The 27,750-nt window shown below is 49.2% G+C and overlaps 1 protein-coding gene across 1 annotated transcript; it reads right to left on the reverse strand.

Moving 5' to 3' along the window:
* On the reverse strand, window positions 1-25,327 carry LOC311161028 (heparan sulfate glucosamine 3-O-sulfotransferase 3B1-like). Its single transcript, XM_084218287.1, has 2 exons — window positions 24,784-25,327; window positions 1-933 (listed from the first exon to the last, which is right to left on the reverse strand). The coding sequence occupies exons 1-2, from the start codon at window positions 25,212-25,214 to the stop codon at window positions 315-317; spliced, it is 1,050 nt and encodes a 349-aa protein (XP_084074413.1). The 5' UTR covers window positions 25,215-25,327; the 3' UTR covers window positions 1-314.
* Between the last annotated feature and the right edge of the window lie 2,423 nt (window positions 25,328-27,750).

The raw sequence follows: 27,750 nt of genomic DNA on the forward strand, positions 1-27,750 counted from the left end.
TCCTTTTGATTTTTAAATACAAATTTTGTTTAGGAAAAGTGGAAGCGCTGTCTGTTACAAACCAAACTAAAGAGAAAGAAGAAGGGCAAAAAAATAAGGAAAGGAGAGACATTAGAATTAAACACTGTGGAATGTTAAACAGGTTACAGGCTACCGTTCTAGCCAGTGCAGTTAGGCAGCTTAGTGAATTAATTGCTTAGGAATTAAAAATAAATTATTATAAAATAGATTTCTGTACATTTTACATACATATATATCTCTTTATATAAGCAAACCGTGCTGGGCAAATAACAGGGGACTTTCCCATGCCAGGCTCATTCCCAGCCGAAGTCCTGCCCTGTCATCTGGTAGAACTTCATGTTGAAGGGCCGGTAGAAGTCCCGCAGCCTCCGCACCACCTCCTGGTCGATGTCAGGGTGGGTCCTGCCTTTGGTCTTGCCCAGGCAGTGGGGTTTGCTGCTGCCCTCCGCCTTCTTCAGGCACGGGAAGCCCTTGGTTTTGTTGAAGTAGAAGTGTTTGTCCGTGATGATCCTCTTGAGGCCCAGAAAGTCCTGGACCCTGCCCAGCTCCCCCGCAGGGTCGCGGATCAGCCGCTCCCCGCTGACGAAGAGGATCTGCCCGATGGGGAAGTGCAGCAGCCAGTTCTCCAGGTGCTTGGCGTAGATGCCGATCTGGATGGCGCTCCAGGAGGTGTCAATGAGGCCTGTAGTCCTGTTTTTGAAGGTCAGGCTCTCGAAGGTGGGGATGTCAGGCTTCTTGGAGAGCGTCTGGGTGTAGTCCGAGATGGCTCTGGTGACGGGGTCGCGCACCACCACGATCAGCTTGGTGCCCTTGCACATGGAGGAGATGCGGGCTGGGGCCTCCTTGGTGACAAAGTAGCTGGGGGTCTTCTCCATGGTGATCTGCCCCTCCAGGGTCCTGGGCATCAGCTCCCTGCCAGCAAAACACACAGACATGGGTCAGAAGGACAAGGAAGAGGAACAAAAATATCCATATGCATTTAAATGTATGTTCAAACATAGATACACAAGAATTCTTCTCCCTAAAATGCCTTCACAGGCCATTTGGATCATACAGACAAATCCATTTCCCATTGATTTAGGGATTAGGGGAGGATTATTATTAAAGGCCACTGTATTAGAAATCCAGTTGAGTAATCCCCCAGTTACTCATGAGTGGATTAGCTGAGCTACATTCTGTGCTTGGACCGTGGCTGAATGTATCTAGATTGGTCAGGATGGGTCCTGAGCTGCACCAGGTGACTGTTTTAGCTCATGACAACACCACTGAGACCTCAGCCCCAATCCAGAGCTCCTTTTCCCATGGGAATGAGAGGATGGTACAGCAGAAAAGCAGGAGATCGCAAGAGTACGTCCACCACATTTTCCCTCAGCATTCCAAGTGCAAAATTTTCCCAGTTCAGGCAAGAGGGTGCAATTTTTCTCTGGCTTGCCAACAGCAGGACTTCACTCACAGGTGTCCTCTTGCATGCAGTTTCACCCCCTGCTTTACTATTCCCTATCACTTGTTTCCTCACATGAACTAGAAAGGGCATCAAGAGCTGCCCATGGCATCTTCAGCACATCCCAGTCCCAGAGACAATGAGGAAAACCCCACCCCAGCACTGCCCCACGGGTTACAGCAGGTCAGGATATGGGATACAACCTCAGCACACAGGCAGGACATACCTTCACAAAGTACTTTTAAAACTTAAAACTTCCAGCAATTTCACCTTATTCCTTGCCTATTCCTAATTAACCACATGGGGAAAGAATAGGGAGCTTGCAGAATTGATGGAAGTGGCATGAAGCAGGAAGAGTAATTTTTTCCTATTATTCACTAGGCAAGTTAAAGTATTTTACACCGTTTGCCAGTTCTTTCCCTTTACAGCCCAAACAGACTCATTTGCTCTGGGTTGAGAGACATTTGAAAAGAAAAGGCAAAAGGGGAGTCAAGCACAAAATTAAAGTTATAAAACTTGATTAAGTTTTCAAAGCATCCACACAGCACAGAGAAACAAGCAGCCAGTGTGTGATCTGCAAGCCTGAAGCTGTGATTCCCTCAGCCACAGGACACCACACAGAGGCTGCTCCCAACAGCCATCTCCTCCCCGACTGCTTTTATGCTTCCACAGCAAAGACCACCAGGGCTCTTGCAATTAAAACAGCCACTGATAATTTGTGCTAAAGCCAATGGCTGCCCTTATTAAGGGCAAGGGAACTCAAGGGAAGAAAACTGACCAATCTGTTCTGAGGGCAAATAACAGGGAATCCAGGAATGAGAGGTCTGTTTGCACCGAAAATCATCCCATGTCTATGAAATTTGGTCAGTAGCCTTTTATGCAACTATTGGTGAGCTCACACTGTACTTGGTATTTTACTTCACCAGCCTCTGGCATGACCTTTGTGCAATTTGTTTACTGGCAAGGGGCACCCAGTGGCTGCGCCTCCATCCTCCCCGTGAGCTGTGCCGAGAGGCTGCCCATAAAGCCCCTTCTCCACAGCCCCAAGGTGGGAGACAAACCCTGGGCCAGATCTGCATGGCACTCAGGTAGCAGTGGTAATGGACAAACTGGACCCTGGAGGAAGAGGATATCAGCTTGTGGCCAGAGGTGGTGGCAACCCTGAAGGCTGGGATTTCAAGTCCACACAAGTAGAGTTTCACATGCAGATAAAAATCACACTGGTCTACCAGATACCTGGGATGTGAGAGCTTCTGGAAGGCAGGAGCTAGTATGTGTGCCAAAACCAGCAACCAGAATAAAACTCTGACTAATCCTCCGCCTTTCTGGCCAACTCTGCAACCCCATAATGCTGTGACAGAATAGGGCCAGTCAATAACACTCAGAGCAACTCCTAAATTTGTCGTGGGCTGAGGTAGATTTCAACATTTGCTCATTAAGCAGTGTCCCCTTTTATGACCACATTAAACCCAAGTTCTACATCCTGCACTGGCCACCAACTGCTTTTCAGCTTGATTCAAGAGGTTGTTTTCCACCCATGAAGTCCTTAATGGCCTGGGACCTGGCCTAGAGAGGAGAAGGCTTCCCAAAACACTCTCAGGTTGCCTGTGTTCCACTGAAGCCCTTCAGCTTTAGGTCAGGTTCATTGGATTGCTGGTTGTATGGGGCCCTGCACTTTGGGACTGATTTCTCCTCCAGGACTACTACAGCCAGTATTTATCAGTCTCATGGGAATGATGCAAGGTTTATTTTTCCCCTCCTTGCACAAGAAAGGCATTGGGCAGGGCTGGGCTGTGAAACAAGAGGAAATTGCTGGGGATGGAGTGCCAAGTCAGTTGATTCAGTTGGGAAACACAGGTTCTTAATTGGCATTTCAGCAAATACAGAGGAGCTCATCATAAGTGGAAGAAAGCAGGGAGTAACTCTTACCTAAGAGGCATCCATTGGCCTTGTATCAGCCCCTTTGCAGAGCAGTTCATCTCCTGGACCCACACTGCACTTGTGGCTGAAAGTATTCCGTTCTGGGCAAGCCTAAACCTCCCAGATTGTTATTTTTGGAGAGGGCCTGAATTCTTGGCAATTCAAGAACATTTTGCCGGTGACCCATCACAGCAAGCAAAGCAGAACAAGGCACATTGACACACCTACTGCCCTCAGGTTGGCTAACATGGGCTGAGGTGAGCAGAGGCAGAAACAGAACCTTCACCCCATGTACAAGGCCTGGATTCACCAAAAACAGCCCTTGGGCCCCTGCTCCTGCCCTCCCTTCATTGTACCACATAGGTGCCAGGCATAGCCCAAAACTGCGACTCTCAAGATTGTCTCAGACTCTGCTTTGTTTGTAAAGTGGCGGCATGAAAGAAAGACAGCTGCAAGTGAAGCCAAGTATTGTGGCCCATAGAGGTCGTTTGAACCTCTGACAACACTACATCCAGGAGCAAAGTTTTACTGCATGGGCATGTCAGTTGTGAGGAGCTTTCCCATGGTTTCCATAATCTCCCACAGAGGCACTATCCATCATGCTGGCAGCCAGAGACAGCAGAGCCTCAGGGACAGAAAGAGCTGGTACGTTGGCTGGTCTGAGCTCATAGTGGTGGAAAGAAGAAGAAGAATTTATTTCCATTCAAGCCACAGCTGGAGAAGGGCAGCTTGGCCCAGCAGAGCACTGCAGCTCCAACACAACACACTGGACATACATTTTGGCGGAAGGAGGACCAGATCCAGAGCTGAACATATCTGCTCCTGGGGCTCCAAGACAGCAAGGGCCATGCTAAACTACAGCTGCTGCTTTGGGAGGGGAAAGAGGAGCTGTGATGGTGAGAAGCCACGATGTCCTGGCGGGATGCAGCCCCTTGGAAGACAGGGGTGGGGTCCAGCAGAAACCCCCGTTCAGCTCAGGTGGACACAGATCACCCCTGGCAGCTTGTGACCACCGTGGAGCCTCTGTTTCCACGGAGGATTCTCAGGCACCATGGAGGCATGGGCAGCTCCTGCCAGCACTGCCAGACACAAGGTGAGAAAGGCAGAGGTGCAGCTACCACTGCTGTCCATACAGGAGAGCAGAGGGAGATGACAGAGGGAACCAGGCTGTGGGAAATAGAGAGCTCAGCTGAGTCCCAGGGCTGGATAGAGACACCACTGAGGACCATGGTGGAAACTGTAGTAGAAAATATGGCATGAAAACCTTGGCAAGCCATCCCTCCTGCCTTGTTATCCTCCTGCCTTCTGGCAACCTGGAGTTCAAAGACCTCTGGAGACAGGATCTGCATCCAAATCATCCTATTTCATAGCGACTATGAACTCTCTAATCCTTGCAAACCCACAAATACTTCTGGCCTTGAGAACATCCCACAGCAGAAAGTCCCAGCACCAAAGCACTGCCTCTACCTGTCATTTGGACTCCATCCCCACTTCCCTGCTTGAGAAGGGACGAGGCACCTGCTTATTGGGCATGGAAGAAGGAAATGAGGATGAGGAGCACCAGCAGACTCCCAGCATCCTTTATTCCCCACCCAGCCCAGCCAGAAAGCACTGCTGGGGCTCAGCACTGCTGACTGGGGCAGAGCTGCCAGCAACTGGGTCCCAGCAAGGGGAGGAAGTTGCTGCATGAGCACAGCTAAGAAATTGCACAGCTATGAATTTTGCACAGGCAAAGAGCAAGCCCCTAACCCTGAGCTATTAACATGTCAAGAGGGACAGAGGAAAAGCTTTTCCTTTAATGAACGTTTCCTCGGTGAAGCCTGCACCCTTCGTAGGCGAAGTGATAGGCTTAGTCTAAAGATGGATTGGCCTACTTTACCTATTAACCACTTAAACTAATGTAATAAAGGCTCTCTTCAATCAAACAGCCCTAATCCCCAGCCCCATGCAGCTCTGAAGCCTGGAATAAGGAGGGATACTAAGATGAACTCAGCCAGGCTGTTGCTTGGAAAGGCACTGGAGCAGGGGATTTTGTGAGCGTTTTTAAGCGCAAACTTCTCCAATGTGAAAATCAGACCCAGAGCGAGATAAATTTACAAAGTGGGGATGACAGGTGGCCACATGGTAATCCAATCCTGAAGCCTAATGCCCTTTGTGGCAGCTTTTGTCTGCACAGAGGGGCTCCAGGCTAATCTGCTGTTACTTCTCAAGGAGGAACATGCCGGGGGGTGAGAGGACCCCCACAACCTGTTGCTGCATTATTTGCCACAGGTAGGACAGACGAGTGCAGGGCAGAGCACAGCTGTGGTGTCTGGTTTTATCCCTGGGGACGTCTGTTGGTTCCCCCCATGCACCTCCTGCCACGGCCAACACCTGCTGGGATAAACCCTCTGCTCTGCCAGAGCCCAGGGCAGGGCTAAGCCGGGGTGCAGCCACGACCGCCTGCCCCTGCCAGGCTGCCCAGCCAAGGCCAGCTCACTCAGGTGTCCTGCTGCCCAACAGAAGCTCCAGAGCTGAGAGGATGGGCTTTCCTTTCTGAGGAAGGTTTCATGCTGGGTAGCTTGGTAGTGCTGGTAGGAGCAGCCAGGGGCTGGATGGATTAAAACCACACAGCTGTAGCCCCACACTGGCACCTGACCATGAGCAAGAGCTCAGATGCTCATCAATCAAAACCCCAAAGCATCACCAGCTCAGCTCCTGAGGCCACCACACTGGTCCCCTCCTGACCCTTTGCCTGCATGGCTGATCACAAAACCGCTGAATCCCAGCAATACTCCTTAAAAGCAAGAACCTGACCAGCTCTGGGAAAGACTGTTAAAGTAATATAAAGTAAATAAAACAAAAAAAAAAAAAAAAAAAAGTTTTAATTGCATCACAAACCCTGCCACCAGCACACAGGTCAACTGGCTTCAAAATTACCTGCTTGGCTTTGACTCCGCTTTCTGGTGACAGCAGTGGGAAAGGGCAATGAGGGAGTTGGAGGAAGAGGAAGAAATAGAGAGAAAAGAAGCAATAGCAAATTCCTCTTTGGGGGTGTGAGCGCTTGCTGCTTTATTATTTCATACACCATCTTACCAAAAATTTTCCTTGGCTTCAGCTGCTGTTGCACCACAGACCTATACAGTAGCAGGCAGCCTCTCCTTTTTTTATGACCAGTGGTAAGAGCAACATGTGTGCCTTTGTCTCAAGCAGGAGTCTGTTGTTTGGGTTGGCAAATTATACAACAATAAAAGGGAACGGCTGGGAACCAGCCTCGGCCTTTTTGAAATGGATGTAACCCTATCCAGCTCCACCAAACACTCGCCACGATGATTACACAAACCAGATGATGGGAATTAATGAACTTTGGGCGTGAGGAAGGAGTAGGTGAAGAAGGAGGGAAAGGAGGAAAAAATATGTCGGCCTGAAATTAATGTTTTTCTCATGCTCCTTGCTCCCTGTCCCCAAATCTGCTAGGTGCCCTTCACTTGCTGGGGAATTTTGGGGATTAAAGGAGGGAGAGGACAGTAATTGTGTGGGAAGAGTATCCGTGATGAAGGTGCTCTGGGATTGTGATGGGACCAAAGAGCTGGTGGCCATAGGTGGCATCACCATGTACTCCACAGGAACAGGCTCTGGTCTGGCTGTGGAGTCTAATCCAAGCTCCTTTGATGCTGACAAAAAAACTCCATCAAAGGTCTGGGGAGTGAGGAGGTGCAGGGCAGTGGCAGATGGCCCTTTCGTCCCCACTGCACATGGCACAGCCAGGACACACCAACCAGCCCTGGCAAATCAAAGCAAGAAGTGCCCAAGGAGGGGGCAAAGCACTGCAGCAAATATCATGCTTTAGGATATTTTTTGCATTTAGGTTTTTTTGGGTTTTTTTGTTTTTGTTTTTGTTTTTTAATAAAAGACTTTATTCACCTCTTCAAAAGTCACTGCTTTCAAATCAGATCTGGGAGCCACCACAGAGGCTGGACCCTCTCTATGCTGGACAGCTGGGAGCTAACCCAGCCACAGAGCTGAACAGACAGATTTCAGCAGCATCTGAGCATCCCCCTAGACAAAGCAGGGCCTGATCCATGGAGGGTTTGTGCCTCTGGGAACAGCAATGGGTATAACAAGCTCCACCAGCCTCTGCTGCAAAGGCAGCCTCCCACCCTCTGCCAGACAAAACACATCTCTCACCCACATGCCTCCCCTACTGCATGAGATTAAATGGGTTAATTAGAAGCAGTCTCATAACCAAGATATGACATGCTATCCCTTGCAGGGCTGCTGCCTTCTGTATCAAAGTGCCATATATGGTGTACCATATAGCTGCCACCTACTGAGGAGGAATAACTTAGATCAGCAGAAACACTTGGTGGGACTCTTGTCTGCACAGAACAGGCTTATGCTTTCACCAGGAAGCACAATACAGAAGCCCAGGTTCCACAAGGACTCCTGGGTGATGGGTGATGTCACCATCGCTCCTGGTACATGCTTGTTCCTTGGCAAAGGATGCAAAGGCATAAAGGTGGCCTTGGAGGTGGCTGATTGGAGCAATCCCCCTTCCTACCTGAGCTCATGCTCCATTCAGGGTGGCCTCTGTAAGTGTTCAAGGAGCCAAGACTACCCTGGAAAGCTGAGAGAAGGGCACCCTCCTTGCAGATGCTAACATGAAAGTACCCACAGGGTGCAGTCCTCCCCTTGTGGCCTGGGGATCTCCAGCCCTAGCCAGAGGAGGGCAAGGGAAAGGGCAGAGCAAGAATGGGGCAAGCAGCATGCTGTCCCCTACTGCTTTCTCAGCCTCCATCCAAATTCAGGTACAGAGGCCTTCTTTTGCCTGATGCACTTTGTCCACCTAGCAATCCTCAGTCAATCTCTCTTCCAACTCCTTGTCTAGGTCGCTGCCCCATTCCTGTAAGTGTTCAAGGCCAGGTTGGATGGGGCCCTGAGAAATCTGGTCTAGTGGGTGGTATCCTTGCAGGGCGATGACATGAGGGGATATTCATGGTCCCTTCCAAGCCAGGACATTCTATGATTCCTCCTGAACTCAGCAGGAAATATGACTGAGCATGCACAGCCCATCCAAGGAAAGGCTCCTTGCTTTGCCCATTTTCACCAGCCCCTGCCCTCACACCGTAGCCCCAGTCCTTACACCATCTCACCAGTCCATCCCTCCCTCCATCTCCAGCCTAGCTCCAAGTCTGGCAAGTACCATACCTTCCCCCAAGAAATCTCTCTGCCAGGCTGAGGATGCCCAGGCTACTTGGTCATTCCTCCAACAGAAATTCCTCCAGCTCCACAGAACAAACTCAGGATGTTGCCACTGTCACTGGTTAGGCCATGCACCAACTGAACACAGGCTGCAGGGATGTGGAGCTTCCTTTGGATTAGGAAGAGCTAAATTTCCAATTATTTTTTTACCTCTTCCCCAAATAACAGCGCGAGATGTTACAACTGCTAAGCAAGAACTTTCCCTCCTCCTTTGCTGGACCCAGGCAAGATATTCATCAACGTCCCCAGTTCATTACACAGGCCCTCCTCTTCTCTTTATGTAAACATGGAAGCCTCTTTCTAGTCCCCACCATACTTAAAAGCTCTGAACTTCCACTAAATAATTATCTTCACCGGGGGAGAGGAGCAGCACTTTACATATCAAAGGGCTGCTTTGGAGGGATTTACAATAATTTAAGATGAAATGGTAAATATTCTATTCACTCCAGTTCATCTCCAGTAATAATTATAATCCTATTAGCAAGGTCCCAAGAAAGTGATTTCATTATCATCTAGCGAGCATCTATGTGGATTTCTTGGAGGGGTGGGATGGGGGAGGCCATAGGCAAATAAAGAAGGAAAAGCAACAAAAGATGCAATTGCCAGCATCTCCCTTCCCCCAGCAGGATTTGGGCTCCATTGTCCCGATGCTTCAATAGTGCTTTGCTCTGAAAATAAGAGCTTTTGAGCGCAGTAAGGGGGTGGGGCTGAAATGAGCATCTTATTCCTTTCGGTCACCGCCGCTCCCCTTTCATGGCCGAGGGTCCCCCCTGGTGCCGCTCCGGCGACAAAGAGCGCCCGGTGCTGTTCCGGCAGCCCCGGGCAGGCGGCAGTGCCACAATTAAAAGCTAATTGCTGTTCATGGGTGAGTTCTTTAGAATATTGCCCGGCATCACCGGGCTGTGCTGCCCACCGGTCAAGTCATGTGAGATAACTCTAATCTGTCTCCATTTCCCCCAAAAAGGACAAAAAGACTGGTTTTGTTTAAAAGCAGAGCAGGGAGAGGGAAGTTCTGTGAAACTCGTGATTTAAGGGGGAAAAATCCCCTGAACTCAGCAGGAAATACGACGGAGCTAACTGACAAACTGGGACTAAAGCCCCTTTATCAGCAGATTGCAGCACCAACTGTCTGCACCAAACTGTGTGTTTTATTCCTGCTCCGTGACAGCTCTTCATGCACCCCGTTGGAGTGTTTAACTGGAATTTATCCCTGCAGGAGCACCTCAGTTGCACCAGTGTAATCCTCTTCCCTCTCTTCTGGCACCTGGAGGCCACCAGTGCGAGTCCTCAGCCCTTGCACCAGAAGCAGGCAGCTCAGCTCTGCTCGCTCTGGGAAATCAGCAACTCCTCCAGAGCTGCACCAGTTGCAGGCTTGTAACAAGCCAAGATTACTGTCACAGTGTGCGAGAGTTTATTGCAAAAGTGTAGAAACATTTTTCTCAATAAATTAAAGAGACAACGGCCTGAAAGGGAGGAGAGAGGAAGAATTTTAGGCATCCAGAGATATTTCAGTGCTTACAACTCATTCCTGGTAAAAAATAAATTCTCTGGACTGCCTCTGCCTCTCATTCTTTTGCAACCAGAAAGACCAGCAACTCTTCCTCCCTCCAGATTTTATAGCCTAGAGTAAACATTATGTGTACTAACCTCCTACTATGTAAAGATTTGATAGATCCACTTATTCATTGCAAGACAAAGTTCTGCTCTTGAAGAGTGATGGTTCAACACATCCTTGCACCAGAGACATGAATTCTTGAACTCAGCTTTGCTTAAGCAGTACCAATCCTGCCCTCATGAGAAGCTGAAACCAGCATCTGGGCTGGGTGAGCACCTGCAAGCACAGAATGTCCTTGTCCAGAGAAAAGCCAGCAGAGAGATTCAGGGTCTGGAGCTATTGGCTTAAGTGTGGAGACAAATAAAAAAGACAAAAACCCCACAGCTCTTGCAAGGCTTTTGCTAGCTCAGAGTAGGCCTGTGCAAAGGAAGCCTCCCTTGGAAGAGGCTTAGAAGCAGATGAAGAAATCATAATGATGGGATATCCAAAACACATCCACAGTACCCAGGTGTCAGGAAGGTCTCCTGCAGCAGACGATGTGGGACTAAGACAGTCCACATGAACACAGAGACTCTGATCTCGGGGGTTTGGCTTCAACTCCATCAGGAGAATAACTGGGCTGTTCCCACAGTCCCAGCCAAAGCCTACACCTCGCTGTCAGCTTTCTTGCCCCACAACAGCCACTCAGACACGTCCAAGAGGCACCAAGGCCCAATGCTCACACCACAGCTTCTTCCCTCTCACCCCTTCCCTGCCATCAAGGCTCAGGCACAAACTCCCAGTGTGGCAGGAGCACCAGCAGTGGTGGCACATTCAGGCATCGAGTCCACAGCCCCAAACAGCACTGACCAATTCGCTCTCTTAATTGTAGCAACAGGACTAATCCTCTCAAGGACGTTAAACCACCCGGGGCACTGCTCCTTACAGGTCTTCAAGACATCTCTCTTCCTCCTAGGTCTTGGGAAAATGCTTCCTTGCAGCTAAAGGAGCAATATAATCAGGTTAAGCCCCAGAGATGTGAGGATCTGGGATCTGGGGGAGGCAGAAGTGGGTACTGAGACACACGGAGGTGGCACTACAGAAAGAGTACAGCCTGTTTGCATCCTGCCACTGTCCCAGGACCACCAGGTGTTTCAGGAATTAGATGCCCAAACCAAGTGGCACCAGAACTCATCCAAGGGTGAAACTACCCACCACTGCACATGGAAGAGAACATCCTCCTGGCTCATTCCACCTGTGACACCAGAGCCCCCTGAGGCTCCTGCCCCTGGCTAGGACACTAGGAGGTATTCCCAATCCAGGTAGCCCCCAGGAGGTTATCCCACCAGCCTCATCCCTACAGTACCTCCTCTTCCAGGCCCTGTTCCAGTGAGTCGTTTTGCTGTATGCTGGAGGTGGGGAGTCCCACAAGCAGGGTACACCTCGATGTGGACCCAGAGAGCACATCTGGTGTAATCAATGCAGGGGAGATGGTCACATCTCGTACCCCCCAGTCATCTGTATGGCAGCAACACACTCCCACGCTGTTTCTGTAGCTGTGCTGCAATAGGCAACTTCGCCAGTTTCCCAGAAAAGGAGCTGGTTCAACAGAAAAAACCTCGGGTTGGGGCCATTCTAGGGTGCGGGTCCATGCCAGTTATATGGATATAGATTTCTATGGCACACACTCATAAATCAACTTTCTGGTTAAGTAACCCTGTAGTGACCATGGCAGCAGCCTCTCTCCAGCCCCCAAAAAGCAGCTGAATGTGAGTGGCCAACCCTGGTCCACCCCCACTGACACTCAGAAAGACCTGACAAATTTCTACCCAGGAGAGCACTACAAGGAGATGAACTTCCCAGGCTTTGCCTCTCCTCTGGGGCACTGCCAAGCCACCACATTTCACCTGCTCCAACTCTGCTAGAAATAGGGAAAAAAACCTCAACCCACATAGCAAAGAGCCAACTCCAAAAGGAAATACAAGTCAACAGCCACTCCAGCAAGATACAGGTATGACCATGCTCCCCTAATGCAATGCTCATAAATCACAGCCCTGCTGAGAGGTCTTTTGTATTTTCCCCCGCCACGGAAACAAATGCCCTAATCTGTGTGCCTGCACGGGCAGGTAATGAGTTACCCTGATAATGTCGCCTTTTGTAAAACACCTGCACGAGTGGCCCAGCATTTGCACAGGGAGCACTTTGTTTGCCACCTTGACACACATCTCTCCTAATTAAGCCCAGCCTTCCTGCTCTGGGTCTTCACAGCCATGATTAGAGAAAAAAGCCTCCTGCTAGACTTTGGAGACCTGAGTGATACCCCAGCTCTCACCCTTCAGATCATAACTCATGCTGGGAGAGTATTCCCCACGATTTGCCTACCCTTGCAGTAAGACATGCCAAAGTCAGGCTTGAAACACTGTGCTGAGTTAGAGCCCCAAAAAGGGACTGGTGGCAGCTCTGCTCTGGATCCTCTTCCTCACCATGGACATAACAAAGCAGGGAGGGGGAAACAGGGACACTTCATTCACCCAGCAGCACTTTCCTCTGTGCATTGACATGCCCTGGAACATCTTCTCTGTCACATCTGAACCAGAGACCACTAGCTCTTCCACAGCATGTGGGGAGGGATTTCACAGGGTGGCCAGGGCCAGACCAGGCTTGAAACAAATCTTGAGACACATTTACATCTACAGTTTTTCAAAAAAGCCATGCAGGATCTCCAGGAATCCACTTTCTGCACCAAAAGTAATCCAACGGCATCCAGCACCACCTGAACAGCAAAGACCTTCAAAACAACAGTGCAGAAAACAGTCAGCCTTCCATTTTCATTATGAAGAAAGAAAGTTATGTTTTTTCCTGCCCTTTCTGATCATGTACATATGTTCCACAGGCCAAGTAATGCCAACAGGGTGCTGTCAAACCTCAGCTGCACGATTCCACCTGCCTCTTCAGCAGCACCCAAACCAGCCTTGAAACTGTGCAGCACTGAGGCTTCTCCTCAGCTATGACAGACAGAAGGGGATGCCCCTCCGACCGCCAGAGGACCTTTCTTGTGGCCAGTAACAGCAGGGAAGAACAAATCCATCAGAGGAAAACCGGGAGGGTGTTCAACCAACCAAGCATGTCCTGTATCACCAACTGCTCACTACCCTTAGCATCTCATTGAGTGGGTCAAGAATTTAAAATTGGTTTAGACTTTATTCTCAGCTGAAACACCTAATAACTTCTGAAAGTCTGCTGCTTTCTTCTCAGAAGGGAGGGGTGGCACCAACCCCAACCATCACTAATCTGGGCACTGGCCAGGTCAGTGTGACCCCCATTGGGATGAGCTAATTTTGCCACCCACTGGAACAAAAGGCCTGGCAAATTAATACACCGGTGATCCTCTCAGTACTGATCCCTAAATGCATTTTAACACAAATGGGATTGTCACCTCAACTCATTTGTAAATGGATTTGTGATTCGCTCTCATAAAGGAGTAGTGCTGGAAATCAAGATCTCTCTGTGGCAAACAGACCAGGGCAGTGAGACATCTGTCCAGAATGAGATTTTTTTCCACCAACATCTCTAGTCAGGCTAGGATGAACCTCCTGACTCTTCCCTCCCTTTGACACCTCACATCAAGAATCCAAGAGAGAAAATACAAATCATTTCCAGGACTAAAACCCAGCATGCCCACTGAGGCAATCAGGCTGCAGGTTTGTGGTGCCACCACATCCCTGCGTCCCCAGTGACACTGCAGGACTCGGGGTAAACCAGAAGGAACCAAACCAGCCTTGGGAAGGAGAGAAATTCCCAGTGAAGAAGGGAGACAGGTGCCAATTAGGGAAACATGAAGGAGCAGGTCTGTCTGCAGACTGCCTTTCTGCCCAGTCATTACCTGGGATCTTGGCGTGGTCATAAACAGTCAATGACACCCAGCCAAGAGCTCTTTAAAGAGCAGGCTCAGCTGGTGGAGATGCTCTGCTGCAAGTACAACAGATGCAAAGCACTGCTTCTCATTAAAAAGGTATTCACATAATTAGAGACTTCACATGGCCATACCAATGATTTGATCTAGTCCAGAGCACTCAGGCACTATTTAAGAGGGCCTGCTTGTCATTTCTTATGGCTTGGGTAGTCTTTGTGTGTAACCCTGCCATCACTTCACACCCCATGCACTGTGATGGCAGGTCCATGGCTATGGTGACAACCAGGAAGGACTTTATGAGTAAAACTACACGTGCCAAAGCCCTCTAGCAACCTCCAGCATCCCACCCTGCTTTTATTCAGAGCCAATTTACTTCCAGAGCCAGCTATGGGGCTGAATTATCCACAAGTCCTTCAAGGCCTTGTACATAAAGAGCACCGTGGACCAGTCTGCCAAGGCCTTAGAGCACAACCCAAGTGAAATGACTTTTCCCTGAACACTGAGGACTCTGAATGACAGCTATTATTATTCAGATGAAACCAAGTGTCAGATTAACAAATCAATGGGCATAAGAGATATAAAATGGGTGACTATTGAAGCTTTTCAAATACCCAAACATATGGATGAACCAAATGTGAATTGTAATTGACTCACCCACACCTTTGATCTCTACACCCTTGGGTTCTTAAAGAGACAGCACAACCCCCTCTGACCCGGCTGAACCGCTCTGGGATTCCATTGTGAGCTCCACAAAGTCCTTTCTCTCTGCCTCCATCCCCCGGATATAGATGCAGCCTGGTGCTTGAAAAGTGAGAGAAGTCAGCTCTGCCTTGGAGAGCCAGGGAGGTGGAGATGGGCAATCTACACTACCAAAACACAGCCACTCACATGGAGCCCATCACCCTGGGCATCTCCTCCACCAGTCCTCACCCCCAGTGGTGGCCCTCAGTCTAGATGTGCATGAGGAAATGCCTTAGGAAGCAGTAGAAGAGGGTCCAGAGCAAACATGGGCAGTGACGATGCTCATTGCCCGACTCCTGGAGCCAGACGTGGGGGCCTCTTTGGTTTTCAAGGATTTCTCTGTGCAAAACCAAGGCTCAGACTTTGCTGATGGGTTCAGGGCATGTATATGCCTCTGCTGTAAAACCTGGGCTGGTCTGGAAGAGCTGGAAGCTGCTCTGCCCTTCTCCAACTGCCTTGACAGCACATAATCACTAATGCTTGATTAAGAAATCTGATTTTTAATTTTCGCTAAGATGTTTCTGCAGCTACATTGAAAATAACACGGAGCTTAAATAAATGTTATCCCTAAATTTTTACATTTGGAGTTTGGAGAGACCTTCAACCAGTTTTAGATCAATACATGAGAAAATGAATAGAAGAGCATTATCAATTTTGATACCATATAAGCCTCAGCTCCCCAGGAGTCACAAGGCTAGCAAATGTTTGGGTCGAGTTTCTAGCCTCGTTACAAACTTAGATTTTCATAGCTCTTCCAGGAAACCTAGCCCAGCTTATTCTTTCCCTCCATTCTGCAAATACCGCACGAACATGCCTTCGGGGAAGTTTTGAACCCCACACTGTAGCTTCCCCATGTTCCCCATGATGGAGAACAAGCTGTCCAGCCTAGCTCTTACTGTACTGAGTCTCAAAGCAAGAGGAGCTTTGGAATGCCTGTTATTGGAGGCAAATGCCAGCAGCTATTCCCAGCTCGGGGCTCTTCCCCATCAGGCACCACCACTGAGTAAAGCGATTCACTCTGGGAAGGCAGAGACTTGGCATATGCCCTGTCCTCCCACCCCCTCCAGCAGTGGGTTTGACAGGGGAACTGGGTGAGGCAGAGCAGGCATTGCTCTGCTTCTATCATTTCTGGGCTCCAACCCAGCTGTGCAGCTGCTAAACCCAACTGGTGAGCCCTGCAGGAACAGCCGAGCCTGCGACAACTGCTGGGCTCACCCGCAGAGGAGCCCCAGAAGAGGGAGACTGTGGGGAGGAAGGCGGAGAAGAGGAAACCCACGGGTTCTTAAGCTACTTTAGGACCACATGAGCTTTCTGTTTATATATAGCCCAATTAATTATTACACTGCATTGAGCAGTTTGACCTTGGAATCATCTCCAGGGGGAGGCAGCAGTGGCGGTGCAGCCAGGGCAGCTGGCCAAGGCTCTGGTGTGTGCCCGGTGGCTCCTCTGTAATTACCGGGGCACACAGCAGCTCCTGGCCCCTCTCGGCTTGCAGCAAACCCTGGCTGAAACCCTAACCGGCTATTCCACTTCTGCTTTGGCAAGGCTGATATCTCCTCTCAAGGCTTCCTTCCCTGCTCAACACTCTGTATTAGCTATTCCCTCTGCTTTTCTAAATGCCATGTAGACAGCCCAAGGCTCATTAGTTACCAGACTAGCTCAAGAGGGAAATTAAAAGGGGAGGAAAAGAAGGTGTTACAAGCTTTGTGTGAAGTTGCAGCAAGTCAGTGCATTGCACTGGGGAAGGGAAGTTGGGCTTTGCTAAGCATGTCCTCAACAAGGGGCAATGCCCAGGCTGCCTGGCTTTTTGTAGCTCTCTTTGGTTGGTCCAGCCATAATAAAGTCAGAGCAGGAGCCCAGGGATGCTCAGAGCCACAGAGACATCTACCACTGCCCCACTGGTCACAGGTGAGACCTTCATGAGCTTGCCCCATTCCGACCCACTTGTGGAGGATGGAACCCCCTAGTACTCGGGACGCTGGCTCTGACCTGGCACAATTCACTAAATGTGGCACCTGAGGTGCGCGCAGGGGCTCAGAGCAGAGGCACAGCACCTCAGTGGCGGGCAGCACATTTGTTCCCACACGCAGAGACACAGGGCACAGCACAGTCACGGGGTCCCTCTGCAATTCACGTTTAGCAACAGCATTCATGGCCCTGTGTACAAACAGCAGAGGACTGTGTACAGCCACTCCAGGACTGAAGGGCTGGGACACACCTCCTGTTTACTCCAACACCTCCTGATTGCCTTCCAAGTCTAATGCATCTTTAGGAAAACAAACAGAAGGCATGCCAAAGCTGCAGGCCTTGCCAGGTTTTTTTAAAAAATATTTCATAGCTCAGTGAAGAAGCAAAGCACTTTATTAGGAAGACGCTGGGGTTTCACCCTCCCCCTAGTGACAGGAGGATCCATGCTCTGAGCCTGCTCAGCCTCTGGACCCCATTCCAAATCAAAAATACTACTGGAGCGTAACCCCAGCTCAATGGCCCTTTCACTAAATGAGCACTTTTCCAAAGATTTCCTATGCCTCCCTGTGCCATTCACCCACATATGAAGTTTTGAGTTTACAAGTTTCAAGACTTTCAAGCTTTAATGGAACTTTGCATTTGATAAAAACGCAAAAGAGGCTGAAAGCTTGAGGCTTTAATATAAAGCTTGTCAAGATGCTTTATTGAAGTTAATAATTGTAACATATTTTGGTTTCTGTGGGGATATTTTCTGCACAGTCACATGGATGCACACTGAGGGTCTGACCTTGGAGCCCATCCCTAGGCAGAGTTCTGGACTGCGTTAGACACAGTCATGTTTGGGGACCTGGTTCAGTCTCTGTCACCACATGCTGCTGAAGACTCGTCTCCTCATCAGAGCCAACTTCCCACATGAAAAAGTGTATTTTTAAATGGAATTAGTGTAGCAGAATACAGTCATACTCAGTACTGTTGGACCATGTTTGTGGCAATGCAGGATTTGGCCTTGTGCTCACTTTTAGGAAGGATCTGTCAAATACACACATCCACCTATAATATTGTACGTTGGCATATAAAATGAAAGCCTCTGCACAATAACTCTCCCTTTCTTCTGGAAGAGCTGCCTGCTGCATTGACGAGAATGCAAAGTCTGTGTCAGTTCCAGGGAAAGGTTACAACTGCTCATTTTTATTACAAACCAACCACTTTGGTGTATTCATAGAAATCCCCTGTACCAGCAGAGAAGACCGGTCAAATTACAGCTCTGACCTATGGAATTTTATTAGCACAACACTCACAAGAAGACCAGGACAAGGGAGGATGACACCCACCAGCACAGGGATAGCAAAGCCAGGCTCCCAGTGTGACACAAGCCACATCGAGGGCAGGGTCAGCCACGCCACTCTGCATCCCAGACAGGCTGCAAATTAAACTCTGGGTCAGACCTGCTGCCAAACAGAGCCATGACTCCCTTGATGCCAGGGCTAGGTCACACCATCCCTCTAGAGAGTTCTTCCTCCCTCCCTTTTCTGTACAGGGAGAACAAAACTGCTGCAGAAGCAGGCTAGTTCCAGGGCGTCTCCAAGGAGGTTAACACAGATGTAAAGCATTTAGCAGAACCTGGAATTATTTTTCTTTAAATAAAGTTTCCCTAGCCACCACGTGGTAAGGCATTGCCATGCTCACATATCTTGACAGAAAGATTTTAAAAATGGAATTATTCATTTACCAGAAATCAGTGTGAGATCTGCCAGCAGCACCTGTACACCTATTTTTCTCTAACATTCCCACCACCATCATCTAAAGTCCCAAACACCAAAGCTTCTGGTCTTGTCTGAATGATTCTTGAGGCCACAGGGCCAGGACGAAAGGTCAGGCAGCCAAGCAAGCCAGCTCCCAAAAGTCCCTCCTCACCTCTGGACCTTCCCAGTACAAGGGCACCGCATGACAAATCATCATCACTAAGTTAATTTCCTCCTCCTTCATGGCTATTCCTAGGAGGAAAACCACCACAGGGAACGCTCAAAGCCAGCGTGGCACCAGGAGAGACAGTCCACTCCTAACAGTGATCCAATAGGGACAAAGTTACACCACACATCTCAGCCAAGCAGACCCTGCTCTCCGTAGGTGGAGACAGAGGGACTGTTCTCCTGACCTCCATTTCTTCCCTTCATCTGACCCATGGCACAATGTGATGCCCTTCCCCACTTGTCTCTGCACCCCTTCCCACCACCTTCAGACTGGGAGCAACTCCTTGAAGGCAAAGTTACACCACCACAAACGCCTGTCCTGAATTCACCCCTCCTTTCCTCTCAGCCTGCTGATAATCAATATGTTCTGTCACAGGACCCCTTGTTTCCATTAAAAAAGCTAAGATAAGGTCCATTTACTCTGTTGCCTTCTGCCTGCTGCTGGGCTGAGTACCTTTAAAAAGTACCTGGTGTTTCTGGAAAGCTAATTAAATATACAGCAAGCTGCTGAAAGACCTGGAATTGCAATGGTTAGGGCAAGCCCCAGTACAGTCATCAGCAGCAAGTCAGGACCCAGCACAGCACTTAGTCATTTCCCACAAACCAAGGAAGAAGCCCGTCTTCACGCACCACATGGTGACAACAGGTAGTAGCTGATAGCCCCTGACCCACTAATTACACCATTGAGACAACGTGCCCCAGTATTTGTTGTTCTTTGAACCCATATGTTACCCATCCCACATGGCCTGGCCCGTTCATTATCACCTGAACCGATTGGTGACCCATGGTCATACCACCAGGAGACATGAATCCTGTGTTGAATGGTCACTAAATTAGAGTTCTTCCTAGTTGGGATGGGTAAATAGCCCCAAACCCAGGCTCAAGTGAACAGAACGCAGCAATAAAGGCCCAAATACAGGACATTGTTATCATCAGGCAGATTGGAAATACAGCTCCAAAGAACAATAGTTTGGGTAGAGTTTCTATAGCCACTGCACGCAGGGCTTGCTGGATGCTTTTAAAAACAAAGCCTTGCCTGGAAGTGCCTTGAGATATCCAACGCTCGGTGTGTGTTACAGACACCTGCCATGGCCCACTTGAAAAGAAAAAAGTAATAAATCCCAAACTCAGAGCCGAGCCCGTGGGTTTTCATTCCCATCATTTTCATGCCAAGGAGCACAATGCTCCCGGCAGGCCACGGGGTCCTGCGCTAACACGATTAGCCAGGCAGATCCACCATCCGCATCCGTCACCCCCAACGCTTGGTCAACTTTGAAAAGTTCAGCAGCTCAACAGGTGAGGCCATGAAACCCGATCACAACAGACAATGTCATCCCCCCCAGCGTCGTGCTGGGAAGAACTTGTCACGTGCGTCATATCGGGCAACATGCTTGAAACAGAGCAGTGCACTGAAACCCCAGCAACACGAATAATCTTTGCCATCTGTTTGAACAACTCAACCCTCCTCAGATCTAAAGGAATGATCCCATGCAAACACAAGGGCCTTGCTGACTGATTATAGCAGCCCAGACCTTCTTTTGGGGGGCCATTTTCCTCCCAACATTACACAGCAGCTCAGGGAGCGTCGTAGGGAGCCGCTGCAGCAGCCAAGGCGGCACTGAACTCCCTGCACATTCTGAGGGGACCCTTAACAGTCCCCACTTGCTTAAGCACAACACAATGCAAGGTCAATAGTTGAGTCTCAAATTTTTTTTCACATCAAGAAAAGAAAATCTCAATACCAAAATTGTTTGGCAAAACCTTCCCAGAGAACACATCTGTCCTTTAGGAGATGCTTGTTCTGACCCAGCACAACTCACAGGAATATAGTGGAGGAACCAGTCTTTGCTGAGATGCAGTCATTTGCACCCAAAGTCCAGTTGGGAGTATCAGGACTGTTCCCAAACCTCCTGGGGCCAATAAACCATGTGACACTCAGTGAAAACCAACCACAATTCTGCCGGTGCTGCTAGGTCTATGCATCACTGGGAAGGCAATTAAGCAGCAGGTATTAAACCTTCATTAAAGCAGAGATTATAGACAATAGCTAAACACAGGGGAAAAAAATTCTGCCTTGCTCAAGATTTGGTTCATCAGGGCTTTCACCCCAAACTTTTAACCTTATTCTTCCCTTGCTCACAACCTGGCCAATTGCAAGCACCGGCTTGTACCCCCACACATTCCTTGGGGGGAAAAAAAAGGAGGCTCATGGGGAAAAATATAAAAAATAAGGAAGTTTCTCCCAATTCATGAATTTTTTTCAAGCAGTACTTTGCACCCTAAAGTCCAAGCAATTTCAGAGTCTAAGAAATGCATATTTGAAACAGTTTATCACACACCACCAGATGACAGGGCCTGATCCTGCTGATCCAAATCACCCAGTCTCAGCAAGGACAATGAATTAAGGCAACCTAGGAGTAGCGGGAAGACAAAGCACCAGCATTTTAAGAATTTTCTATAAGGAAAAAGAAGGAAAAAGGACAAAAGGTCTCCCTGGTGTACTGCTAGAGGCAGAGGAGCTCAGCCTAGTCCTGCGATCGCAGTTACAGCTGGCACAGCCACGGCACAGGGGTTCCTAGCAGAGAGCGACAGACTTGAAATATAAATCAGTGATGCTGAGTAGGGCTGACAACAGCCAGCCCAAGGCAGGAGGGACTGGGCATTACAGCCCACTGGGCTGAAAATAACAACAAAAAAAGAAAAAATCCAAAACATATAACACTAATGACAATCATTTTTTCTTACAATAATTATAGGACAACAGGCTTTCAAGTCCATAGGACATTTCAAAATTCATTATTGTTGAATCAAATGAAGAAAATCATAAAAGAAATTCAACAACTGATTTTCTATGCTTGGAAGAAATATTTCGTTCCTTGCCACCAAGGTCTACAGTAAACCCCAAAGAGAGCAACGACATCCCTGAGGCTGCTCAGCCAAACACATGCACACAGGCTGTGGAGCTGAACTCCCTACTGCCACAAAGAGGGAACTTCTCTACTATCCAAAAATTCAAGGCACTTCATAAAATTAGTTTGCAATAGTGGCTGGATCCCATTCCTCCCCTGTCACAATATATATTTTCACTAGAAACAGGTAACATGCTGTATTCATTACAGGGGAGGAGAGAGGGGGGAGAAAACCCTGCAATGTGCATACAGAAGTTATTTCCACCAAATTTTAGTTATCTCACAATCAAAAAAAAACCATTTAATTTGTCTTGTTTCTCCCCTGCTTATCAGGAATGATACTCAGCACCACTTGATGGTGTTCTTCATTCCACACTATGGAAACAAACCAGCAGATTTCATTTCACTTGACAGAAAATGGAGCAAGGAACAAGTTTGTGTTTCCTCTTTCTAAAGTTATTTTCAATAGATGAAAACTTCAGGCAGAAATAAGTAGTTAAACAGGATTAATCGCAATCACGTCCAAAAATAAGAATTCATCAAGCTAAACAAGTAAATCTCATTGCCCTTCCATCTTGAAAATCTGAAAAAGATTTTGGATGGCAGGAACAACTTAAACAAACAAAAACTCCTAACAAACATAAACAGATTTAGCCAATTAGCTAAAATACATTTCAAATGAGACACGGGTCAAAAATTCTATCTTCGTCTTTTGAAAGCCAGGCAATCGGATTTACACTGCACTCTGGGTGCTGAGGACACAGTAACTCCCCCAGTTCCAAAGTTCAGTAGATTTGAGCAAAAGCACCTGAAAAATAAAGACGAGGCTTGCCCAGCTCACTGCACCATACAGACACCACACAACTTTTACAGCATCTTTAATCCAACTGTACTGAAATGCTAACAATAAAATATAAACACATCTCCTTATTGATACTAATATAATAAATAAAAGCCTCATTAGGTCTGGGAGAAATAAATGTGTTCTTGAGGAGTGCTAGGAAGCCAAGATTCACTGAAGTCAGCAAGAGCTTGGAGTTACTACTCTATAAGATCTGACTTCTAATGACTAAATTTATAGGAACAAACTTATGCATCTAATTCTAATTAAGTTAGAAATAATGCACAATATATAACAACTTGTCTGCTGGTTTTCATCCTCTCCAAAGTATTTTGCATTAATTAGTTCCCCCCTCAGTTGACCCAGATCCCAGTCCCACAGACAGCCAGACACACTCCCATCTCCGGGGTGAATCACACACAACTGATTTCAAGACTTCCAGCATCTCTTGCTGCTTGAGAGTATCACCATTCAGACCTCAACATTTGTCAGATCTCAGCTTAAAGAGCTAAAACATCTTTTGCAAAGATACTAATTAAAAACTACAGTGTATTTGCAGGGATAGGGCCCATGCTGCTTAAAATTCAGCAGCAGATAAGGTGAAGTTTTAGAAGTTACACACAATACCTGTTCTCCAAATTTAAAAATAATGTATATCCTTTAAATATTGGCTTTCACCCACTACATCTGGGATAACAGATGAACTCAATCATAAGCATTATTCTCTCCTTCTCCCCTTCCACCTCCTACTTGTAAAAGATTAATCAACCATTTTATGGTCTAATTTAGGTGCCTAATTAAAAACAGAGTTCAACACATACAACACCATTTTGCTGATAAATCCTGACAGGTTTTCTGCTCTGTTATACGCAAGTTCTTCAAAATGTGAGATTTTTAAACTCAGCTGAATTTACAAATCTTTCATTTGGGCTGCTGTGGGACAACACATTACAGCCTCCACCGAGATGACAGAATTTCCTAAAATGAAAAGGCTTTCAAAAATTACTTCCTCTTCATCAGATCTTATCCTACACTCATTTCACTAACTGCTGGGAGATGGCAACATTAAAAAAAAAGAGACATAAACCTAATCGGACTTGTCGGGTGGGAGTTTCAAGACTACAAAGAGGTTACAATTCGTAACTCCACAGCTCCCATCTAGCTTCAAAGTTTCCATCTCGGCTTCTTTAGCATTCCTGTAAACACTCAGTAGAAAGACATATTCAAAACACCCCTGATAAAGGATCTTCAATCGGAAAAGGGTGAGAAAGGCACCGAAACGGGGGTCGCCCCGCGTTCGGTATCCGATCGCACTTCTCCTCCGCACCCACCGCCGCCCTCTCCGCCGAGCCAACCCGCACACAGACATCCCGGACCGGGCTGCTCCTCGCAAAATCGCTTACAATTACATCCATCCTTACAGGATGCAAGCCACAAATTTATAATTTTCTCCCAGTGCAAAGGGTTCATCCAGTTCCCGACGCGCCCGTTACCCGCTACACCGCACACGGTTCCCGCAGTCCAGCGCCGGGCTGGCGATCGCGACTTCGGGCTCCACAGATGATTACGGGGAAGCAGAAAGTTAACGGAGACTGAATGCAGGCAGCGAGTGAGGAAGTTTTAACTGGAACGTGGAGCTGCCGCCTGCCAGTCCCAGGCAGCGCTCCCGGAACGGGTCAAATCCCCTCCAAACGGGCAAAAAAATTCCCATACGGGTAAATCCTCCCCACCTCGCCTCCCCCACACGAAAAGGGGAAAAAGAGAAAACCCATGGGTACAAAAAAACCCCCCAAAACCAAGAAACCAAACCCAAACGGGTCAAAAACCCCTCGAACACGCGGTCGCTGAGCGCACCGCCCGCCAGCCCGTGCAGACCCGGGAGGCACACCAGTCATCCCTCAGCAACACCCCGAGCTGGAGGAAAAGTACGCTCCAGCAAAAGACCGGGAAGTACAGCGGAATAAGAGTGTTTAAAAATATTAAATTAATATGTAACCTTTAAAAAAAATTAAATACGGTTTGGCTCGCGGAAAACCCGCAGACGCTCCGCCGCCGCCTGGGCTAACGGGGACCGCAAGTTGCTCTCTGGGTTTATTATATTTTTAGGGGTGTTTTTTCGGGGGAAAGCATTTAGCGGAGCATTTACTCTTCGCCCCGGGCGCTCCCCAGTCTGCTCCGAAGCCCGGGGCGGCCGCATACCCGCATCGGAGCGGCGAGCGCAGGACGGCTGGGACCCCGCTCAGCCCCGTCCCGCCGCGGGGCCCCTGCCCGGCCCGGCCCGTACCTGTACCAGGCGAGTCCCCGCTCGTAGTTGCGGTCGAAGAAGTGGGGCTCGGCGCCGACGGCGCGCACGTCGGGGTGCACCCGCAGGAACTCCAGCAGCGCCCGCGTCCCGCCCTTCTTCACGCCGATGATGATGGCCTGCGGCAGCCGCTTGGTACCGGAGCCGTTGAAGAAGCTAGAGATGGGGCTGCCGGCGTCGGGCGCTGCCCGCTGCTCCTCCAGGCTGCTCTCCTCGCCCGGCTCTCCCGGCAGCGGCGGGGCGGTGCGGGGCGGCGCGGGGGACCCGCGGGTCGTCAGCCCGGCGCAGGAGCCGGCGCACGAGTAGAACATATAGAGCCAGAGGAAGAGCATGATGAAGAGCAGCAGCAGCCTCCGCCTCAGCGGCGGCAACGCAACGGGAACATCGAGGCAGCGGTTCAAGCGCTGCCCCATGTGCCCGCGGGCGCACCGGGATGCATGGCTGGAGCCCGGCCGGCTCGGCTCGGCTCTGCCTGGCGCCTCATGGGCACCCGCGGAGCCTCAGCACAGCCCCATCGCCATCGCCATCGCCGCCGCCACCGCCCGGCGCTGCCGCCCGGCCCGCTCCACGCCCGCCGCCGGTAGCGCAGGCAGAGCAGCGGGGGCGGGGCGCGGGCCCGGGGGACGGGCGGCCCCCTCAGCCAATCACAGCTGCAGGTTCTCGCATAATAAGAAGGGGCGGGGCGAGGGGAGCGGAGGACGCGTTGATTGGCTGGCGGCGGGAGGGGCCGCACCGTCGGGGCCGCGAGTTGCCGCGGGCCCGTTCGGCGCTCCCGGGGCGGCTCCCGTGGGCTCCGTGCGCTGCACACTCACTTCCAGGCTGGGAATTCCCATGCCTTGTCCCCCCACGGCTGCAGGGAGACGCCAGCTGGGGGCCAGGCACTGGGGTCATTATGGTGTTGAGGGCATCTCAGTCATTTTTTTCTCCTCTTTATCCGCAGATACGGGGATAGCAAGGTTTCCACGGAGACTTTATTGCGGTCTTTCAGTATCTAAGGGGTGATTACAAAAAAGGTGGTGACAAACCTTTTAGCCCAGTCAAGGGATAATGGTTTTAAACTGACAGAGGGCAGGGTTAGATTAGATATTAGGGAGAATTTTTTTACAATGAGGGGGATAGAACACTGTCTGAGGTTGCCCAGAAAAGCTGTGGATGGCCCATCCTTGCAAACATTCAAGGCCAGGGTGGACAGGGCTTGGAGTAACCTGGTCTAGTGGAAAGTGTCTCTGCCTATGGCAGGGGGCTGGACTATATCACCTTTAATGGTCCCTTCCAACCCAAGCTATTCTGTGATACTACGATTTGCCTTTTTTGTTGATGAGCTGGCTTTTCAACCTGCTGCACATTCTGTTGGGCTGTATTTTCTGAAATCCCAGCCCATAAAAATTCCTGGTCAGATTTGCCACAGTCCACATTATGGGAGTAACACACAGAAACAAAACCCAACACAACAGGTCCTGCAAGGCAGACTAAGAGAATCTGTCTGAGGAGATCCTTGCCACAATTCCATTAGCTGTGGGACCCTCCTTTCCAGGACCAAATTGCTCCAGCATTCTCCAGGGATGGGGATTTTGCACATTCCATGGAAGTGCTTTAGCCAGCATTCTCCCACCAATCACATAGCTTACAGCTCCAATGCATTTGGGCAGCTTTTCTATTCTATTTTTATTAAAAGATGCATAACTATAACCTGTAGAGGTGCAGCTTGCAGTGAGTGTTCTTGGATCAGGATTGCTGGACCAGCAGGCAGTGGCCATCCCAGATGGGGGAGACAGGCCATGGGTGACTGTGGGTACCACCACTGGGACTCAAAACACCTCAGCTACTGGCAAGGCAAGTGCCCAGGGCTTTATGCAACCTATCTGCTCCCAAGCCCAAGTGCCACATAATGCCTTGGAGCCCTCAGCTGTGGCCTGGTAACACCACCACGGAGCAGGGACATCCCAGGAACAGCCTAGGGAGACCCCAGGGACATCGTTGCCTCTCATAGTGTCCCGCTGTGTTGTCCTGGGCAGGCTCCCACCAGGGCCATGGGCAGCACTGCTATACAGATGTAAGAGGAGATCTTGTTTCTCTTAACCTGAAACCATTTCCTTTCCCCCACTGCCCTCCCTCCCCTTGCTCCCTAATTCATCCCTGGGGTTTTAATATCTATTTCTCCAAGTGCCATAAGCCAAATTTACTACTCACATAACTGCACTGACTTCAATGGAGAAGAGCATTTAGGGTGCTCCAAGGAGGCATAAGTAGGAGTGATGTGATGGAATTGAGTAAAGGAAAATATAGTCTGACTGTCAAGAAGAGTTTCCTACCAGTGAAATCTATAGACTGTGGAAGTTTCCCATGGGAACGGGCAGAAACCAAGTTGCTGAAGTCATTTTAAACCAGCACAAGAGAAGAGGAAATCAGCCCAGTAACTGGCCAGAAGGAAGGAGGGATGACATCATGCTATTTCTCCATCTCTAATTTCTGTGGCTGCATTGCTTTGTCCATGAAATTATTTAAAGCAACTGGATTTCGCCTTCTTTTGGGTGATGTGATGGCCCTTGCTGCTTTGGAGAAGTTTCAGTTCCTTTGCCCTGTATTAAAGCAATACCCACTGCAGCCCCCATTAGTCTTTCTCTTATTCTGCTGCTTGTAAACCCCTTCTGGGGTCTTCTCAGGCTTTTTCCCCTTCTTCCCTGACTTACCTGAGCCTCTGGCTCCAGTCCTGTACTTATTGAGCTGTACAGAGTGGACCAACCATTGGGAATAGTGGGAGGGCTCATCCAGGCCAACAATGCCATGTGAGGCCATGGAAGGTACCAGACATGGAGCTTTAACTCCATGTTACTGCCAAGCAGGAGAGACCCTACGGATGGAAATTCTTCTGCCTTCGTGGATTCTTCAGGTAAATTCCTTGTAGATAATTTGCTGGAAAATCATCAAGGAATGATTTTCATCACTATA

This window comes from Fringilla coelebs (assembly GCF_963513975.1).
Source record: "Fringilla coelebs genome assembly, chromosome: 19".
Taxonomy (NCBI): Eukaryota; Metazoa; Chordata; class Aves; order Passeriformes; family Fringillidae; genus Fringilla; species Fringilla coelebs.

Coding starts and splice junctions, on each gene's coding strand:
- LOC311161028 (XM_084218287.1), bottom strand. CDS start 25,214: ATGGGGCAGCGCTTGAACCGCTGCCTCGATGTTCCCGTTGCGTTGCCG. Junction 934..24,783: donor CGGGGACTCGCCTGGTACAG/GTACGGGCCGGG, acceptor TTTTGCTGGCAG/GGAGCTGATGCCCAGGACCC.